Source organism: Pterocles gutturalis, unplaced genomic scaffold (genome assembly GCF_000699245.1).
Source record: "Pterocles gutturalis isolate BGI_N339 unplaced genomic scaffold, ASM69924v1 scaffold30014, whole genome shotgun sequence".
Lineage (NCBI taxonomy): Eukaryota > Metazoa > Chordata > Aves > Pterocliformes > Pteroclidae > Pterocles > Pterocles gutturalis.
The window spans coordinates 42,716-62,929 of NW_010134233.1; the positions used below are offsets into that span (position 1 = coordinate 42,716).

Genomic DNA, 20,214 nt, shown 5'->3' on the forward strand with positions numbered 1-20,214 from the left:
CTAGCTGAGTAAAGCGATAATGAAGAAACAGGTTTAAGCCCACAGAGCCTTTCCCCTAGCCTAAGCTAAATCCATTCTTCCTTGCACAGTACAGAGGTGCTATCAACCTCCCTTCCCCATCTTCTCCTTCTAACCCACCGTGCAGTAGTTACTTCATGCACTCGCACGTGGGCATCCTTTGCCAAACTCCAAGTTAAAACTTAAGCCACCAAGTTATCAAATGTCCTCAAAATGGACTATGTGTTGTGCAGAGACTTGCTCTCACTCTCCCTGGTGGAACTGGCTCACCTGGCACACATATTTATACATTAGGCCACCAACTGAGAACATGAGGCCACAAAGAGAACTGCAGCTCAGTGGTTGTAGCTGTTGTATGATGCTGGAAAAGGAGGGTGTAGTCCCGATCCCAATGTATACCCTAACTACTGAGCAACCTGTCAAAATTGGAGCTCCCCTTACTCTCAACAGTTTATAAGAGGTTGGGAGTGCTCAGCTCTTGCAAATGATGTGACAGAGTAGGCAGGAGCAGAATGAGTTGGTTTCTTCACATAACACTCGGGTACAAATTAGATGCCAAGAAGCTCAGTATCATTAGGATGCGGGTGTTTCTACACATTCCCAACAGCAAAAGTCAGCCTGTGCATAATCCCTCAGGAACTCACATATCAACTGACTATCCAAATCTCCATCGACATGTTGGATGGCCGCAGATGTTACAGTTATCTTACATCACAGATAAGCAAGACATAAAACCTGAAAGTGACAAATGCCCATCAAAACTTTAGTAATCACCCCTCCCACACAACTGGAGCTGAAGCACAAAAGTTAGGAGACCAGTTGCACTGGGTTCCCATTACTACAAGCACTGAACTTCTAGATGGGCTGACTGCATCTCCTTTTCCACCAAGGCTCCACAGCCAGAGTTTATCCCTACATGGTACTGTGGATAAATGTAGCCTGTACTCATAAAAAAACCTCAATGACTGAAGTCTTCCCAAGCTCATGAACCTTCTCCAGTGACTCAGGACAGTGATTAGCAATGGCTTCCCTCTGCACCCTCCGATCTGGAGGACTTACAAGCATCATGCCATATTGTCATCATCAGTCATTAGCCTAAACTTGCTCAAGGGTCATTTTCACCAGGGATATGCTAAATTACTTCACACAACTGTGCACCAAAAGGTGCATTAATCAAAAGACTAGCATTCCTGTTTTGTCTTTGCCTATCACATGTTTATATCCCAGTATAGAGACTATAACAGGAAACCAGAAATGCAAATGACTAAGGGCAGATAAATGAATATTTAATTCAAACAGGCAAGATGTTGTTTGCAGTTATTTATTTTACTAAAATGGTTACATATGTTGAAACAAAGAAGAGCAATAGTAATAATGTTTGTTTTTCCAATATCATAAATAATTATTGAGTCTTCATTAGCTGTTGGCTCAGCACTGATCATGATTTTTGTTATTTAAAAAAAAAGACACACAGAATTCATTAGAATTTGTGTTTTCAGAAAACTCTAAAGCAGCAGTACAAAAAAAAATAAATTAAAGGAAATGGTAACAAGAAATTATGCCAAGTATTTCTTAAATTTAAAACCCACTTGATGTGTTTTACAGCTTATTCTTTGTGCTTTGATCATTTAAAAAAAGAACCATGAACAAGTTGTTTATACAATGGCTTGTCTTCTCCAGTTATACTCCAGAGAAGTCCCCAAAGTACCTTTTTTACATAACAAATTTTGTTGTTATTTATACAGAAAAAACACTGTGAATATTTCTAACAGAAAATTTTGTCAAAACCATCAATTTATTGTCACAAAATATTTAATACCAGAATAACTTATAATAGTATGAACAAAAGTGAAGTATTAACTCTCTGCTATTAGTTATAAACTCACATTATTATGTCAAAATCCAGTAAAGTATCAAAAAACTAATGTCATGGAATCTTAGACACATAATGATGCAAGTCAGTAAAACATATACTTCAACTGTTCATACAGTCATGACATACATTTCTTGCTTGGCACTTTAAGTCAATGCAAATCAGCAATTTAGAAAACAAAGTAAAAATATATATGTACAAAATATTTTCATATCAAATCATTTTCATCGTACACTAAATAAACCCAACAACATGTTATGTTACATCAAGAAGTTTCCTAAGAAGTCACACCAAGGCTGATATTTGCAATGTATCTTGACTCTTTTAGTGCAACTGGAACAGCCTCTACTTGAAAGTTAGTTTCATCATTAGCACAGTCCTGCTTTCACTGAGGTGGGAGTTCTGCCATTAAACTCAGCGGAAGTAGGATTAAAGACTTGTCTTGGTCACTGATGGCTCACCAAAAAGTAAAACGAGGAAAACGGATAAGTAGGAAAAAAACCTGACAGGATACCCACAGGAAAAAAATCCAAATCCTAGCAACAATCAGCTCTTTTCCAGTTTTCTGTAACTGATTCAATATAAATCATTTTTGGCTTTGCCCCTGGTTATTCAAGCACTGTAAACCTCATTAGACTATTGTTATATGACTTAAGAATAACTTGTACACCTCCCAATAAAACTTAAAAATAAACCTGGTTTTATGCTAGTTATTATGCTCAATAGCAGTCAAGTTTACAGACATGACATTTAATACATGGTTTAGTATCTACTTAAAACCCTCCCACCTTAAATGCTAAGATTTTTCGATATTTCATTTCCCATTTGTGTTTCTAGTTTGAGCTTTGACAGCTTATATTAGAGCTTTTTCTCAATGAAATGTGGACTGTCAATCAAATGTCCTCATTCATGTAGTACAGACAAAATTAAAATGTTTAAACCACGTTAAGGTAATTTCTACCACGGAAACTTTTTTGAGCTCCATTGCAAATAATAAATGGTGCTATAGATTTAGATTTGTACAAGAAGAAATCAATTTTACTTCTATCAAAACTTCAGTAAGTCACTAGCAAAGCTTTAAAATTACAGAAATTCAACTTGAATTTACAGCTAGTCTGGCTAGAACCTTCTCAACTAGAAATCTTTAGTGAGCGACACAGCTGGGAGCATATGTAAAAGTTCAAAATAACCTGAACAATTAACTTATTTCCTAAATTTGTGTGTTCTAGAGTATTGCACTTTTCAAAGGAATGATTTTGGTATTTTAATATACTGCATATACAGGAAAGAAACATGCATAACAACCTCATTGTCACTTTGAAAAAACATACTGTACAATTTTATAACACTGTTGATTAAAAAAAGAGAGAGAAAATGATGTAACAATTTAATTAAGACTCATCAATTTGTACAAGTCAAATAAGCACAATTCTCCAGGGCCCCCAGGAGTAATGTGTTTAGCCCTAGGCTGCTTAAGCCCACTTGGAATAATATACAAAGTTTAAGCATTATGGCATTGTCATTTTGAGGCATAATACTGTTGTACTATGCCCACGTTATAGCTTATTTTTTGAAAGCAAGGCACTTACTGTAATAGCAATGCAGACATCTTATGCGCACTTTGATTAACATAAAATAAGTTAATGTTTTGATAAAAACAGGGGGTTTTTTTATAATTTACATGCCTTTCATAGAAGCAATTGAACATTTCACTTCATACAAAGAAAATGTCTGAGTCAGAAGGAACATTATTTTTTTAAACTAACCATATGGTAAAAGGGGCCTATTTTCCACATTTGCCTCATATCTGTGAATCTGATTTTGCTGAAAACCAATCCTGTGAGGAAGATGTCCATTTGACAGATAAAAGAAAAAGAACCCATCTCTTAAAACTGCTGAACTAATGGCACTTTAACAGTCTTTACTTCTGATATATGTGATGATTTCTGAATGATGCAGCTGGTAGTTCCCTGCAGTTTGTCCTTCCCCTGGGCCAGGTTCGTTAGGGCCATAGCTGCGTTGATCTCCTTCCAGTATGTTTCATCTTTGCTGGTTCCTTTTCTGTTAGCTGCGCTAGATTCAAGCAATAACAAATATTTACATGTACAGCTTACATAGCTATGTGCCATCAAGAAAACCATAATAGCAATAATTTTGGGGAACTGTGAAGTTTCTAACTCACCTTTCACACTTATTTGGTCCATTCTCCAGAGCTTCTGAAAAGAGAAAACAGAAAAAAAAAGAGTCTATTTTATTTTATTAGTTTTTAAACCAGGCAAGTTCATGGAATAGGCACATGGAAAAATAACCCAAGGTTAATTCCAAAACTGATACCAGATTTCCACATAAAATCTTTGTTTGGACACATCTAAAGGCTCTGCTTCACACACACATCTGCCTGGAGAAATCTACACTCAACTTGGAGCAGGGCACATGTCAAAAAAAAATGTTCCTGAGGCATGACCTTACAGAAAAAGGCTTTGGTGAGGCAGGACCTCACTGAGTCTCACCAGAACCACACTGGCAGAAGTGGTGCTGAACCCTGCCCATCGCATCCCACACCAGCCCATATCTAGGAAAAGGTTATCTTTGCAATAGTGAGAATAAAGCTGGTCTTGGAAGTTCACCTACATTTTACAGGGTGATGAAGGCAGTTTTGCAATATGTAAATCCCAAGGACATAAGGAATTACAAAACCCAAAAATAAAAAATCAGCTTCATTGCCCTTCAGTGAATGCCTTCTTGTGTGCACTAAAAATAGGACTTTCACCCATGCACACGTGAGGTGTGTGGTTTTCAACACACCCCTTGCCCAGGCTGCAGCAGTCACAGAGGCAGGCTGAGAAGGACACAAGTAACAACCACACCTGATTAACAGCCTTCAGAGATGAAACTGGATCACAGGCATAAGCTACACTTTCCCATGAAGAGTCATGTTTGTTCATTCATTAAGTCCTCATGTCACAGAGAAGCCAGACATACTTAGCAGGCAGAAATGTGTAAGCTTTATTCAGTGGCCTTGCTATCCTGACGCAGAAACAAATTATAGAGGAGCAAGAAGTCAATGTCTGTAACTGCAATGCCCATGGAGAAACAGTTAAACAGAAGAAACAGCAATGGCATGAGCACTAATGGCTACGCGACCCCAAAAGCCCCATGGTAAAAATCTCATTAAAAAATGCACTTCCTTATGAGGCTGGATTCCCAACTAAAAATCAACCTTATTGCTAGCTTTCCATCAGATTACTAATTAAAAGTGGATGATTTATTTAAACAGAGCTTCCAGTGGCATAGGTCCCAAAGCACATTGCAACCCTTGACAGCTCTTCATTTATGAGTGACTGCCCACCACCGACCAGCGGCTCATTGCCTCATACAGCCAACCCACATCGAGCAGCTCAGCCCAGCCACACTTCCCAGCACTTGGAGGTGACCACTGAAGACACAGTCTCACCAAAGAAATGCAGGGAGAGCAGCTGTAATTTCAGAGATCAGATGTTTGTCAAGCTATTTGATTTAGCAGGCCTCCATCCTTTTGCAAAACAGCTTTATAAATAAATGTTCACAAATGACCAAGATGTACATTTTGTTCCAAAACAGTACATCTTAAATCAGTATCTCTTAAGCTCTCCTAAATCAATGCTTGAATGGGATTCAAGGGGGGGAAGCTCAACCTATACAGTGGAGAGGGAACCAAGGGAAAAAGAAACCATTCGGTCCAGAGAGAGGTACTGAATGACACCAAAAGTCTCCTTCTTCATGCTGTACTTGGCTACAAATAATTTCTCAGCCCTGTTTTGGTTTGGTGGTTTTGTTTTGTTTTTTTTTTTTTAATTAGAGACAATTTTAAAGAGGAGATTTAGGACTGAATAGGTCACTAGGTATAGAAATGGAAATGGCAAGTAATAGAGCATGTCACTGCCAGAGCAAACCTGGATATAAATACACCTCTCAAGCATCTGTCAGTTTCTTTTGCTGTTGGAAAATATTTCCTATGAACAAAAAAATTGCTTGTACAAACTTCTGAGGAAAGTAGGTGTGAATGGTGACACACATTCCAATTCCAGCGTTTATTTGAAGGAGTATTTGCAAATATTTTTTACTGGTGCTTAGCCAGCTCTAAAAGAAAGCAGCTTGCCCATGGTATATAAAAGCAGCAGCAAAGCTAAAAAATACAATCCAGAAGCAAAGAGCTATCCATTCTTTAAGTTTGCTGAAGATTTTTCCTGAATTACATGTCTTTTTTTATTCCATTCAGATTTTATGTTTGAAAAAACAAGTAATTTATGTCAAAGAAACTCGAAACTGGGTTACAATAAAACCATCATTGATAATTTGCAAAGCTCTTGCTAACAACTGCTGTAAAAGCATGTTAGTACAATGAAGTCTGAAAATCCAACATTTCAAAGCACAGGCCTCGTTTTTTGTGCCAAAAATGCTTTTCTGCTATACCAAACCTCTGACGGTATGCCTCACTTTGCACTACCGTAGCATCCAAGGAGCTCACATCTGTCTGAACAGCCCTTAGCGAAGGAAGTAAGTATTGCTACCTTCTTTTTGGATAGGGATAACCACCTTAAGGGAGACAAAGACCACTTGCCATGCTCTCCTTGACACCCTGCTGGTCAAACTAACTTGATCCAACTCAAAAGGAAGGGCAGTGTTCACCTCACTTGCCATGAACCTGCCGTCTAAGTTGTATCTTTATCCAGGCTAGCTGTCCAGACTCCATTCACAAACAACAGAGATGGCCTCCAAGAAGTGGTTTCAGCCCACCTATCTAACACTGCAGTTCAACATCCCTGAATGCTGCTGCAGAACCAGATTATGAAGCCCTCTTCTGTGGCCACCTTCTCCCACTGTCTCTCTTTGGGCAGCATTATCATCCCTGTGGATATGCTGTGAGCTGGATGAGGGGAGTACCATATCTCTCCTTTGGAGAGTAAACTGGTGGTGTAACTACAGCCTTAACTGCTTAGCTCAGCCTGGAAGAATCGCAGTCTGACTATGTCTGGCTCTTTGCTGACAAGACAGGGAATGTAGATGACAAAAATCTATAAAGTTTGAAAAAAAAAAAAAAAAGGCGACCCTTGCCTGACATTTTGTTTTTTCTCCATCTTTCACAATCTACCTGCTCTACCCGCGACTACTAATTAAAGCTTTTGATAAATAAAGCTTTTGATATTTGACATATCTGCACCACAATTGAAAAGTATATTACAACTGTAAAAGCAAATTTTGGTGAGACCTCTTAATGAATATAACCAAAGAACACCACTCTCAGTACGGGAAGTGTTTAGTTTCTCGACCATCACGCAACATGTTCCCAGCTTTCTTCTCTGAGGCAATGAGGTAACAGCACTGGGACCAGGTAACACCTCTGTAAATGGTGACGGAAGGAATGGAAAAATGATGCAGCATACTGAATCTCACCGAGTAGCCTCAGCTAAGGACTCACTCCAGAGCAAGTGCTGATGGGCAGACCTCGCACATCACTCATGAGTCCTCTCTCACTACATGAGAGGCAGCACTTTATAACTGAGGATGCACCATAGCTGCCCCCTCCAAGTGCTGTGGTTAACTTTAATCTAAAAAGCCTTAGGTGGCAGCCACCTCTGGTCTCTCCTGAAAAAGCGTGGTCCTCTCACTAGTTGGATTAAGGCAAGCTGTGACACAAATTTCAACCCTACAGACTTGTCAAGCTTAGATGAAGTGACTCCAGAGAAAGCCAATGCTGATGCATTATATTCCACACTGTTCCAAAGACTGATTTGGTAGGGCGTACACTTAAATTTATCAACAGCATACCACTGGCCAGCACAAATAACTTTCCTAAACTAACTACAGTTGTGTTCAATAGCATATTTATTAATTGAAACCCAAAAAGAGGCTGTTGCTGAAGGTGGCTTGTTCTCTCTCAGAAAACAATGTGCTTCTTGTGAAAGGATGTTGGTAGGCTTTCAGCGTATATTGAGACACTATAGTAAGTCTATTAAACATCAGAAGCATCTTTTTGTTACAAGTTTGGAAATCACTTAAAACAGTGGTTGTTTGGTCTCCAGCTGTACAGTTTTAAGCACTATGAAAATGGAAACTCAATCATTTATAATTAGGGATTGTCATTTATACCTCATTTTTCGGTGCTTCATTCGGCTCCCAGTTGCAAGCATCCAGAGAATCAACTTTTGCTTGGCCAGGAATGTCTTATTCTGCTCTCACCATTTGCCCAAAGAAACCAGCAAGACAGGCTATTTGTTCCCTCTTGTTTATAATAGGAAGTCACTATAAATCACTTACCAATGGAATCCTGTATACCTTTCCATCAGTATGAGTTTTCAGTATACAGTTTACTGTAGCATGCAGTGCCAAGAGTGTAGTCACTGGACAATACCAGCTTTGTGATAGAGTACGGCATTTTTCAGGACTCACATAATTATTAATAATATATGTAGCATATATTATTTTTTTCACCACAATATTTCTTCATAAATATTCACTGGCTGATCCTGACAGCTCTCTTGCAAGGTAGCCTGCAGTCCTCTTTTAGCAGGGATGGAAATGAGCCTCAGAAGTCCAAAGACAACATGCCTAGGCAATAGTTTGACCATTTCAAAAGCACTTAAGAGCAGAATTTTCCAGGATTTCTCCTATGTTTAAAATACTTTCTTTTGTTCGTCTGCTATCAGAAAGGCCCACCCAAAGAAAATAAACTCCAGGGTTCTTGCAGGCAAACCATCCTTAAACTGGACAACAGCATCACTTACCTGGAGTACATTGCCATTACACTTGACTGTTGTTAAAATATACAAATAATTCACAAGAAGATATACATCTAAGTACATACACCATTAGAGAAGAAAGCCAGAGCATAAATGCCGTAGCATGTATATGTACTCCAATTTACCACACAGAAAGGCTCTCTGGCTACGCAGTACTTGCAGCACATTCAAATATTTCAGAACAATTCAGACGCTTACCATTCGCCGAGTCCAGACTCATAACTTTCATGTACTTGGATGACTTCAGGGGTGTGCTAAATAATGTTAATTACAGTTACATTCTATTCTTTGGATCAAAGAATTCTGACCTAAGAATATCACACGTGTGTGGTGATGAACTGACTTCACCTAAAGGCCCTGCCGGGAACGGCAAAGGAAAGACCGACCACTTACGTAGGACTCAGAAGCATCCACGTTGCTCCCCCGCTCAGTGTTATATGCAGCTCCAGCTGAACCGATAAACCCCTGCTTTGTGTTATCAGGTAACACTGACAAAGCAAAGATGGCTTGAAACCAACAGGGGAAAGAACGTGTGAATGAGGGAACGAGACAGAGAGGAAAGGGTACAGAACATTATGTAGTAGGAAAAAATGGACATGGAAGTCAAGACACAGTAGGTCAGTCCCACATGATCGTCATATTTCTTGACACTACTTAAACATGTACAGATTCCTGACGAATTACACATCTATTCTAGCACAAAAGGGAGGGAAAAAAAAGAACTGCTGGCCCCAAATGGTGAACACTATAAAATATTTGTTGGTTCAATAAAAGGTCCTGTATAACTTATCTTCATTTAAAAATTGGCAATGCTATTCAGCTGTTTCTCTCACTGCCTTTCCTGAACTTTCTTTTGTTGGTTTTGGAGACTCTGGTTTAACATGTGTTGACCAGCATTTTCAAAACAAGCAAGAGGAGGAAAAAGAGGGAGGAACGGGAAATAAACTGGGGCTGCTGAATGAAAAATGAAGTTTACATGTCTGAGTAAATTAGTGGTGAGATGAGGTATTTCTGTAGGTCACAAACACACACACCTTGACTCCAGTATTTTCCAAACCACAATTTCAGGGCACATACGACTTTCAGATCTCTGGTTCTCCAAGAACAAAATTGGGTTAAATGGAGTTAATATTCCTGTACTCTTCTGCATTGACACATCTCCTTTCACCCAACAGATCCCAAAGTAAACCATGAATCACACAACATCACTAACGTTCCCTGACATCTGGGGAGGGAAGGTGGCTTAGTGCAGGCCGCTCAGCAGTGCAAGGGAGGGGAAACTGTAGCCCAGAGCACCAGGCCAGGCCCTTTCCTCTTACAAGAAATGCCATTTAATCTTGGTGCAAAGAATGTAGCAGCTTCTGAAAAATCCAAGCACAGCAAATGTCAGCTCCTCAGCCTGAATCGGAGGAAGGAGGAGTTGGCCTTCCCATGCTGATACTTGCAGTGCTCCCATTTTGAGCCTGATACGAACAAACAAGTGAGTTTCTGAATGAGGATGGTGGCTCAGCCAGCAACTCACACTACCAAAGACTTTGTAAGCATAGAGAGGACTCAGCCGATCCAGCACAGCAACTCTTAAAACCCTTTTCCTCTTGCACCACCCTCCCAGGTTTCCTTAGGGACATCAGACCTATTAAGGATGAATTATGGAGAAGTGCAGACAGGAAAGCTCACGCTGGAAGAGACGCCAAACCGCAGAGCCTCCTACAGAAACAGTCCCCAAACTCACCCCGGTGGCTGACCCCCTGCAGACCCTAGGCCACCTCCACACGGGATCCACTCAGCGTTGTCCCTTGTGAAGTCAATCCTGCCTGCAGCAGGTCCTGGACTGGGCAGGTCCATGTGAAACCACCTAGTTGAGGCTGGCAGTGCCCGTGCAGCAGCTTTTGCTGGAGGGATGGAAATCCCTGTTGGAGTTTCAGATGCCCTGTGGCTGCAGACACAGCGAGGCAGCGTGACCTGGGAGTGTGCATGATACCGACTGCAGCTGGTCCAATCTCAAGGGGGTGCTGGATTTCTACTGACAAAGATTTATTACCATGTTGTTGGTGGGTGGAGGAAAGCTGTCAGAAACTTGCCGGAATGAGCTCTGGACCTGGCTCTAGAGAAAACTCCTTTTCAGCAAAGCTTTCATGTACCACTGCTCTCTCTTTCTTCCAGGAGGAGGTTATGGAGCAACTTGTAATGAAGTCACCCCCACAACCCCATTACTTCACTCCTTTGGCTTGAGAGTGACACTAAGTATAACAACTGACCTATCATCAGCTGTTACGTCCTTTTAGATGACAATGACAATTTATGTTCACAATGACAGCTACAGTGAATATTTTTCCCTGTTCTTCCAGTGGTTTTTTTTGCAGGAACAGCTTCAGCCCTGGACTGACTTCTTCTATTAAGATCCATAGGTTGGGTCTTGACAATGTTGGAAATCTCCCTTTGCCATCACACTTCAGGCAAAGCTTTTTCAGGGAAACCTTCCTTTGAAATTTACTTCTTACCAAAAAACATCAGATGTAAACCTTAATTGCAAGGGACTGGTACCAATCAAGATTCTTCCGGAACACCTGGGAACCGGAAGACTTTTTTATCCTGTGCAACCTGGAGCCTGCTGAAGTGGGAGCAGGCATCTAGTTACATTTTAATACATGTGATTTTTATAAAATGAGTGTACATGCCCACAGAGACTGGGATAGGTGTATTATATAAACCATAAAAGAGAATTGAGTTTGCAGGTCTATATTAACATTTGCATTAATAAGTGCACTGAAAGCCCCACATAATAGTAGGCACGGTGCAAATGGTCTTACAGTCTTGGGCTGTGCACCTGCATGTAAGAATTTATGAGTTAGCAAACTAGATACAAACCTGGTGTAAATCACTTCATTGTTCGGGCTGTCACAGCTGGCTCTAAATTTCCCATGACGAGTGACAGTGTGTTCTCCTTGGTGAGATGCAAGACACTGTGTGAGACTTGTTTTCTTAGCCAGACTTTAGTAGCGCTTATAATGGGAGTCAGGGCTGTAGAGTGCTGGAGGTGAGCTGTTAATGAACTGACGGTTGGTTATATGGTATTATTTTCTTTTCAAGTTTGCTGCAAAGCTGACTGAAATAAAATCCTTCCTCATTCAGCTGGCATGTAATTAATAGTGTAATGTTGTCCGATTCCTTGGTGATAGTCTGCCATATGCATTTCATAATGCATAAACAAATATCTGACCTAGGCTTCATTTTTTTTTTTTTGGTGTTATTTAGAAAGGGATTTACAGCACGTCCTGTGCTGACTGGAAGGATGAAGTAGTTAGCCCTCCTACTGCAAACCATTATGGGTTAAAAGTGAAAACCAAGTTAGGCAGCAGGGAAGGGGGAGGATAAAACAAAGAAAAGAGGAGAAAGGAGAAGAGGAAGAAAAAAAAATGAAATAAAGGAGAGGGTATGGGAGATGTTAAAAAAAAGGAAATGAGGAAATGGCAAATGAAGATTCATAAGGAAAAAGAAGAGTAAGCAGTATGAAGGGAGAAAACATACCACTGTGTTAATTTTCTTTATTTTTGATATAAAAATATCCTTTTCCCACCCAGGAATCTCACTGTTGTGCAGGCAGGCACGTTCAAGCTTTCACGATGGATCTAAAAAGTTTAATTGGGAGCTCTTAAAGCCTAAAATAAGGCTTTAAAAGTAAAAAGCTGAAGTCAAATTCAGCCAGGGTAAGCACTCCAGCCCGATTGTTTTTCATTAAAAAAGCAGTGTGAAAGGGAGGGTTTCAAAGCCGTATTTCAACCCTAGGCTGACACTACAGCAGTAAAATCTGATTTTGTTATGCTAGTTGGCTGTGGGTTTGGGAGCAGACCCTACATATGCAGTGTAACATTATGATATGAATGCATGCACACAGGATATTTTCAGAAGCCTCCTGCAGAATTCGGAGAAACGTGCCCCCGGGTTCCCGCGGCCCCACTTGCAGGAGCCAGCTCCGCTCCTGCCCCTGGGAGCCAAGCAGGCTCAGACATGGCGTATGCTGCACAAAGGCAATTTAAATTACAAGGTGCTGTATTTTCAGGCAAGTGGAGGAACTTCTAAGTGAATGCCAGAACTGATTTCCAGGCTGTGTTTAGCCAGCAGCATGAAATAAAGAATGGATAAGTCTGTCAGGGAGAGGAAATTCACTGTTTCTTTCACTCGCCTGTAAGATAAAGAAGAGACTGATGAATATGATCTTTTTAAACATAGCTACTTCCATCCACTGCATGGGGTACCAGGATGTGCACAATACTTAACGTCCAAATGCTAAACCCCAGGTACTTAAGTTATGTCCCAAACTTATTTCACTCTGTACGATTTCAGGCATAAAAATTCAAGCAGCTTCTACGGAAGTGCATAAGCACATACAGGGCTCCAACAGTGAAACAGCCATAAAAATGGCTGTAGGCTGCAAAAGAGCTTCATGGTAACCCCAGACAGCTGTTGCACAACAGATCCTACAAATTAAGGGATAGCATGTCAAATTTAAAAAATTATTTATATCTATAAGGAGATACAGATATATTCATATATATGCATATCTGTATCAGCTTCTATATGATGTGTTCACAAAAACGGGAATGCCTAAGGAGTCTGTCTTCCCAGTAAGCGTGAGATACAGCAGTACAACCACATGTGGTATTTTCTGTGGTCACTGCCTCCCCAGAGCCGCAGAATGGACCTGCTCCAGGGCCGAACCTGGAGCAGTAGGTGAGACCTTTCCCAGCACAACCTCAGTGCTGCAGCACAGCAGCTGCAAGGCTGTTGCAGGAGGGGAACACAAGAAGATAAAAGATAGTCAGATGGATTTAAAAATGCCAAGTAAATAATGTTAGTGATTGACAGTCTCTCTGCTTCTGCTACAGGTTTGTGTGTGGGGCTGGATGAGCTGTTTTAACCAACATTTTCACAGATGCCACACTATGTTCCCCAGTCTCTGGACTCTGACGTGAGAACCTGGGCGCTCATCTTCAGCAGTGCCAAGCACTTGCAGGTGCAAATGAGATCAACAAGAGCTGGGTTTTGAATGTACAAAAAGCCATGAAATTATGAACATCCACAAGGTCTTAGGTATCCAAAATGACTTAAAACTGTAATTGTTTGGCGCCTCAGTTTCCCAACTGTGAAATCCTACAGACGTCTTATGAAAACAACATTATTAAAGTTTGTGAAAGACCAGATGGAGTGTATCAAATGGCACGGAACAGCACATCATTAAATCAAGCATCCTGTCCTCAGAGATGCTTAGTAGAGATGCAGCAATGAGCACCCAGTGAGGATGTGAGCTGGGTTTTGAGGCTTCTTTCAAACTGGGCTAGTACAGAAACAACAGAAAAATGTCTCCTTCCTTATCTAGCTAGGACTGTGATGGGAACCCCTTTATTCAACATCCTGAGGAATTATAGGAACTTAGACAGAAAGCTGTAGCCACACACCTCCCTGACCTTACACAGAATAACCTGCAGAAAGAAAAACCGCTGAGTGAATCACAGGGGGAATAGCTGCCTGTGGATTATTCTCACCTCTAACTGCACAAAAATTATTTTAGTTTTTGATTGCAGTTTTTTTTGAGTCAAGTTTTTAGTTCTGATCCCCTTGCTTTCCCTTGTGAAGCTACTGCAGTTTTCATACTCCTGCTCACCACAACTTGCACTGTTATTATTTCCATTACAGGATTTCTTCCCAAACCTAAATATTCCCAGACACCTTCTGAACAGTTCCTCAGAGATTCTAGTAAACTGGGAGGTGTCTCAAGAAGGGCTGTGTTTTCAGTTTTCCTATTCACTGACCAAGTGAGAGGCAGCACAGCAAATCAGGCAAAAGGGGGAAGGCTCTGGGAGCAGAAGTGTGTGCCCAGAATTATTCAAGAGGTTGTACCCATTTGCCAAGAGGTTTTGAAGAAGCAGAAACACCTCCTTCTTCTCCAAACATCATCTTGCATTTACAAATGGTTTGAGCCCTAGCACAATGCAATTTCAATGACTCTGCAGGAGAATCATACTTAGAAGAGCTCAAAGATTGTCCTGACTATCACGGAGATTGGTGCAGTGTAATAAAACAGACAGACTGAGCTTGAATCCTCAAGGAGCAGCAAAACTTTCACACTGCAGATGCTCACTAATTGAAAGCTGTAAGATCCCTTCACAGCGGAGTCTTTGTGTAATGCAGATGAGGCTCCCGCACTCCAAAGGAGCTTGTGTGGGAGGTCCTGAAACAGTAGTATGCCGGTATCTAACATTGCAAAGACCTTGGATGTGAACAGCTTTGTGGAAGAAGATGGAATTGCTCTTTTGGCAAAACATGTGAAACTGTATGTGATAACGGGAATGAGAGAAAGGATGACTGAACAAATATTTGCACTGAATGCCTTGTCAGGACAGGGGAATTGCTACTGATATGATCTTTACTTTCAATGTTACTGCTTCTGACAGTCTTACAGACTTTGCAGATGTTTATTGGCCACTAAATCATTCTTCAAGAATGTTGGCTCAATTCCCAAACCTGAAGAGTCTGAATGTGAAGGGGTTTGTTATTCAGCACACACTGCTGCTTTTGGAGACAGCGATTTTCAAGAAACCAGCAGGGAAGCATTGTCAACTGATAACAACACGGGGCTGAATTCAGACTTCTCACCACTCGGGGCCTCAGACGCTGAGGCACGCTCGAGTAAATGTGCATCACGTAGCGGGGCATCGTGTATCCACGTGGCACAGCATGCTGCCTGAGCCCTGACAGCAATGCTACGCCACATTAATGGAACGATATTAGAGCAAAGATTGCTGCGGTGAGACAGGGCTTACAGCTCATCCTGACCTTGCCATACTGCTTTCAGTTCTTGGTATAGCACAATTGCATGAATTTTGGGGCCTCTGTAAACTCACTCCATGATGCTGCAGAGATTATTACTGTTCCGTTCAGCTCCTCTAACCGTACGACACGCTGCATAACAATGAGGCGGATTCAAACCCTCTGCCATTCGTTCCAGGAAGAGCAGTTCACAAAGATGCAATTGCTGAGCCGTAGAGGACCTAAGCCACAATATTTCAAGCCAAACAGATTTGCTTTCAAAGAGAGAATAGCCGAATCACGGGAAACATGCCCGGGCTGTTTTTCTGAGTAAAGATACCAATTCTCTGAGATCACTGCAAACAGCTCTCACCTGAAAAAGCTGCTCTGGCCACCTAAAGCTATACCCAAATAGCAGCTACACCAAAATAGCAGTAATAATAACTGTGGCAGTAATAACACATATATATAATGAGTGATAAAAAGCAATCCATGTCTTTGTACTAATAAAATGACAAATTATTGAAGCACAATGTATTATTAAATCCAACGGCATCCTGGCCTCCATCAGCAATAGTGTGGCCAGCAGGACTAGGGAAGTGATTGTGGCCCTGTACTCGGCACTGGTGAGGCCGCACCTCGAATACTGTGTTCATTTTTGGGCCCCTCACCACAAGAAGGACATGGATGTTCTGGTGCAGGTCCAGAGAAGGGCAACCAAGCTGTTGAAGGCCCTGGAGCACAGGTCTTACGAGGAGTGGCTGAGGGAGCTGGGGTTGTTTAGTCTAGAGAAGAGGAGGCTGAGAGGAGACCTTATCACTCTCTACAACTACCTGAAAGGAGGTTGTAGTGAGGTGGGTGCTGGCCTCTTCTCTAAAGTAACAAGTGATAGGACAAGAGGAAATGGCCTCAAGTTGCGCCAGGGGAGGTTTAGGCTAGATATTGGAAAAAATTTCTTCACTGAAAGAGTGATCAGGCATTGGAACAGGCTGCCCAGGGAAGCGGTGGAGTCACCACCCCTGGAGGTGTTCAAGAAACGTGTAGATGTGGTGCTTAGGGACATGGTTTAGTGAGTTAGGTGGTGTTGGGTTGGACTTGATGATCCTTGAGGTCTTTTCCAACCTTAATGATTCGATGCTTCTATGATTCTATGATTACCACAGGGGAAAAATGTATTATCCAGAACTATTAAACATATTTCTCTGAAAAAGGCACTGATTACCTTGACCAGTGTCACAATAGTGGACATGATCTAACAGCAGTTAAAGCCAATAGCCTACTCTAAAACCTAATGGAATTGCTGGCTATCAGCCTCCAAGATCAAAGACAATGTTATGTAAACCAGCCCCTCGTAACATTTTTCCCCCAAACAGGGTGAATACTGTTTGTTTAAAGATGTCAGATTGGTGCAGAGACAGGGTGCTTCAAAAACATGTAAGACAGGCGCAGAAGGCAATAATGTCATATTTACCACATATTTGTTTCACATTAGCTCATCCATGTTTTCCTGGAAGTCAGGAGATTTCTATCAGGGAATTCTCTCCTGCAACAGTGTGCTACATGAGACTTAAAACACACATACACAATTATGGTAAAACCATATGGTATTTATGGTTAAACCAACAGACTTACTTAAAAAAATACGAATTTTGAAAAATTTCAAAGATCTGTAGATCACAAACAACTCAGAAGCTTTATCAGCATGTATAAATAACCAGTCTTCCCTCCTGTTACCATAAAAAAAAAAAAACAAACCAAACCAAAACAACCCCTTCACCCAGCAGGGTTTGCAATCAGGAGAAAGTGGGCTTCATACATATGCATAGAAAACTATGAAAAATATCTGCATTCATAGAATGCAACTCCTCACACAGATGCAGCTGGAAATCACTGTGGACTTTTTGCTCAAGGAGCAACCAAATTAACTTTATCTCAGAGTAACTCACACTTCTGTAATTTCCTTATGTGTCTTCCCTGACCTGCTTAGATGCTTCCCTAAGGGTAAGCAGCATCTGCAACAATCATGTATTTGTATAGACAGCCTTGCATAAACTTCTCCCTTTTAAGAATTAAGATCCTGAATTTCCACTTCTACAGGGAAAAGCAATGAGACAGGAAGCCATGGTACCAGACATAAATAACATATTTTTAGGGAATAGCTATACTGAAAAAACCTGAGACCCTTTGATCCCTCCAACACAGTCCAACTCTAGGCTTTGAGCCTTTGGATGGAGGATGAGGGTAGGACTCTGAGCAGCCTCACAAGCCAGGCAGCTATGACACAAAGGATTCAAGCTCTGTTAACTGCAATGTTGCACGTTCTCTAATTAACTCATTGCTATTATTAGCAGCACTTCCATTTCCACTTTTAAAACCATAAAAGCTTTTTCTTTCATTTTGCAGGAGTTTTCACTTTTTATTTTGCCCATAAGCCAAAGCTTTCCCATAGAGTGACAGCCTATACATCACAGATTGTGAAGTTTATGGAGACCTGCAAAGCAGATGCAGCAAACCCCACATGCAGACAACGCCTGCTTTCCTCGCCATCCTCCTCCTGCAACAGCAGGCAGAATATGCACTACCAGCAAACATTGTATTTGAGAGCAGAGATTTGTCAGGGCATATAAAGCACCCACACAATCTACCAACGTGGCTGCCAACAATCATGTTACTTCAGATGAACAAACTAGCAAGGTTTTGGCAAAACCAGCCCCTTGGAGCACTGCTGAGACAGTGGCTCACTCACAGGCAGGACTCGGCTAGCACTGGCATACACCACCAACCCCAAACGCAACTCAAGGTTAAGCATGTCTTTTAAAAATACTCTCCTGATAGCACTTCCTAGGCAACTACCATCTCAAGCAGGAGCATCATGAGGGCTGCTCAATGTACCCTGAAGGATGCTGTCCACCCAGAGCCCCTCATCTGCAGCAAGGCTCCCCCCTTCCTCTTGCAACTCCAACACAGCCGGCTGCAGTGAGCTGTTGCAACTCAAAGTAAGTCCTGCTCGATGGTCCCAAGTTTTGCTTTGCACCCTCCAAACACCTGGAGGCCCACTCCATGAGCTTAAGTGACACCTGCCACATTCTGGTTTTGTCTTCACAAGACTCATCATTAGCCTTTACGGTGAAAGAGAAATCCCACAATAAGAACTAGTATGCCAGCACTGTGAGTGTCCGCACCTCTAGTCCCAAGGAGGAGCTGCCCAGAGGAAAGCAACAAAGTGTCTAAAAACCCTGGCATCGAGGCCTTTTCCAGATGTCTTTGGTTAATATCAAAAAGCAGCATTGCTTGGCCAGGTCTGGGAGCCACACCTCCTGCTTTGCTGCTGAAGTCTGCATTTCCATACAAAGTATAGGAACGTATAGGAAAGTACAGGCATATTCACTGTTTGCAATTCTCAGTTAAAATAGCTTCTCAGTCAAGTTGTCCTCTTTCCTGTCATCTTCTTGCTCTTCCATCTCCTCCCTATTTCCAGCTGCATCCTCCTTTTTCTTTTGCTACAATGACAGGGGAAGAGAAAACTAAAGCAAGAAGAGACTTCTGCTGCGATTCTTTCAAAAATCACCCAAGACCTGCTGGGATGATACCTGGCTTGCAAAGTCAAAGCCATACTGTAACAACCCATGAAATACCAGGTGCTGTGCATGTTTGGCTGCTGGCATTAAACTACTGTCGACACAAGGATTTGTTAGGAATTTTAAAATGGTAATTGCTTCCCCAAAAAAAAGGCAGATTGAGAAGTATGACTTGTGGATACGGAGCACAAGGACTTCGGGAAGGTTTCCCCTGGCTGCAAAACTGTGCACATGCATCCTATCCCTGATGTGTAAGCTGGTTTGTACACAACACTTGCAATGAAAAAAAAAATCTTCCAAAGAAGCGCCTTGAAACAGAGATATTGGCAATAGATGAGACTCACTTGCTGTAATTACTAGAAGACAAATTTTTGAGCAAGACTCCTTTTTGACTTCTGTCCAAAGCGTTCTTGAGATTCCAAATGTTGTGGCCTTTAAAATTAAGAGAGCAAAATGTTTTCTGTTCAACTGAGTGGTAATTTAAAAGCAGGAAATTTGCATATTAAAACTAAAGTTTAAATTGTACTTCTGTTTGTCAATAAAATCAGACGCATTTCTTTTTGTGTCTCAGCGAAAAGTAGTATCAGTAGAAAATATTTAGTAGGGGACTAAATTTTAGAAAAATGGGCAAAATTTATAAATGGAAGTACTACTTTTTCAAGGATGATGAAAACAGTATCTAGATACATAGTGGTACAAAATCTACTGCCTAAGTGCTATGTTTACTTGCACAGCACATTTTAAAAAAATGATATTTCAAGGAAACAGTACAAAATTTTCTCAGATTATATAATGAAGCTTCATTTGAGTTTACAGCTCTTTCTCTATCTGTTGTTCTTGTTCTCATAGATACGTGCAAGAAACGTTCCTTTACAAAACATTCCTACTTTCTAAGCTGCAGAAACGATGTCCTCCTTTGGGAAAATGCACACTCTTCATTTATTTGGACAAAAAAAAAAAATTAAACAGAACAAATTTCCAATCAACACTTGTTAATTTGAAACACTAAAAATTCTCCTGTATTGAAAACAGATTGCTCTGAAGAAACACTCATTTTCAAGGTCATAACAGTGCTGGCAAAACTCAAAGAAGTTGTAGTCCAACTTGCTTGTGTTCAGCTGTGTTTACTTAGTCTCAATTTGACAAAAGTCTGCCTCTG

The 20,214-nt window shown here is 41.1% G+C and overlaps 1 protein-coding gene across 1 annotated transcript in view; it reads right to left on the reverse strand.

Moving 5' to 3' along the window:
- Nucleotides 1–3,777: 3,777 nt before the first annotated feature.
- MKX (mohawk homeobox) overlaps nt 3,778–20,214 on the reverse strand; it is a gene marked incomplete at its 5' end in the record, with an annotated part of 44,363 nt that continues 27,926 nt past the window's right edge. Inside the window, 2 exons of the mRNA XM_010081527.1 lie at nt 3,778–3,964; nt 4,074–4,107. Coding sequence (XP_010079829.1) covers nt 3,778–3,964; nt 4,074–4,107 — 221 coding nt within the window. The remainder of the gene's footprint in view (nt 3,965–4,073; nt 4,108–20,214) is intronic.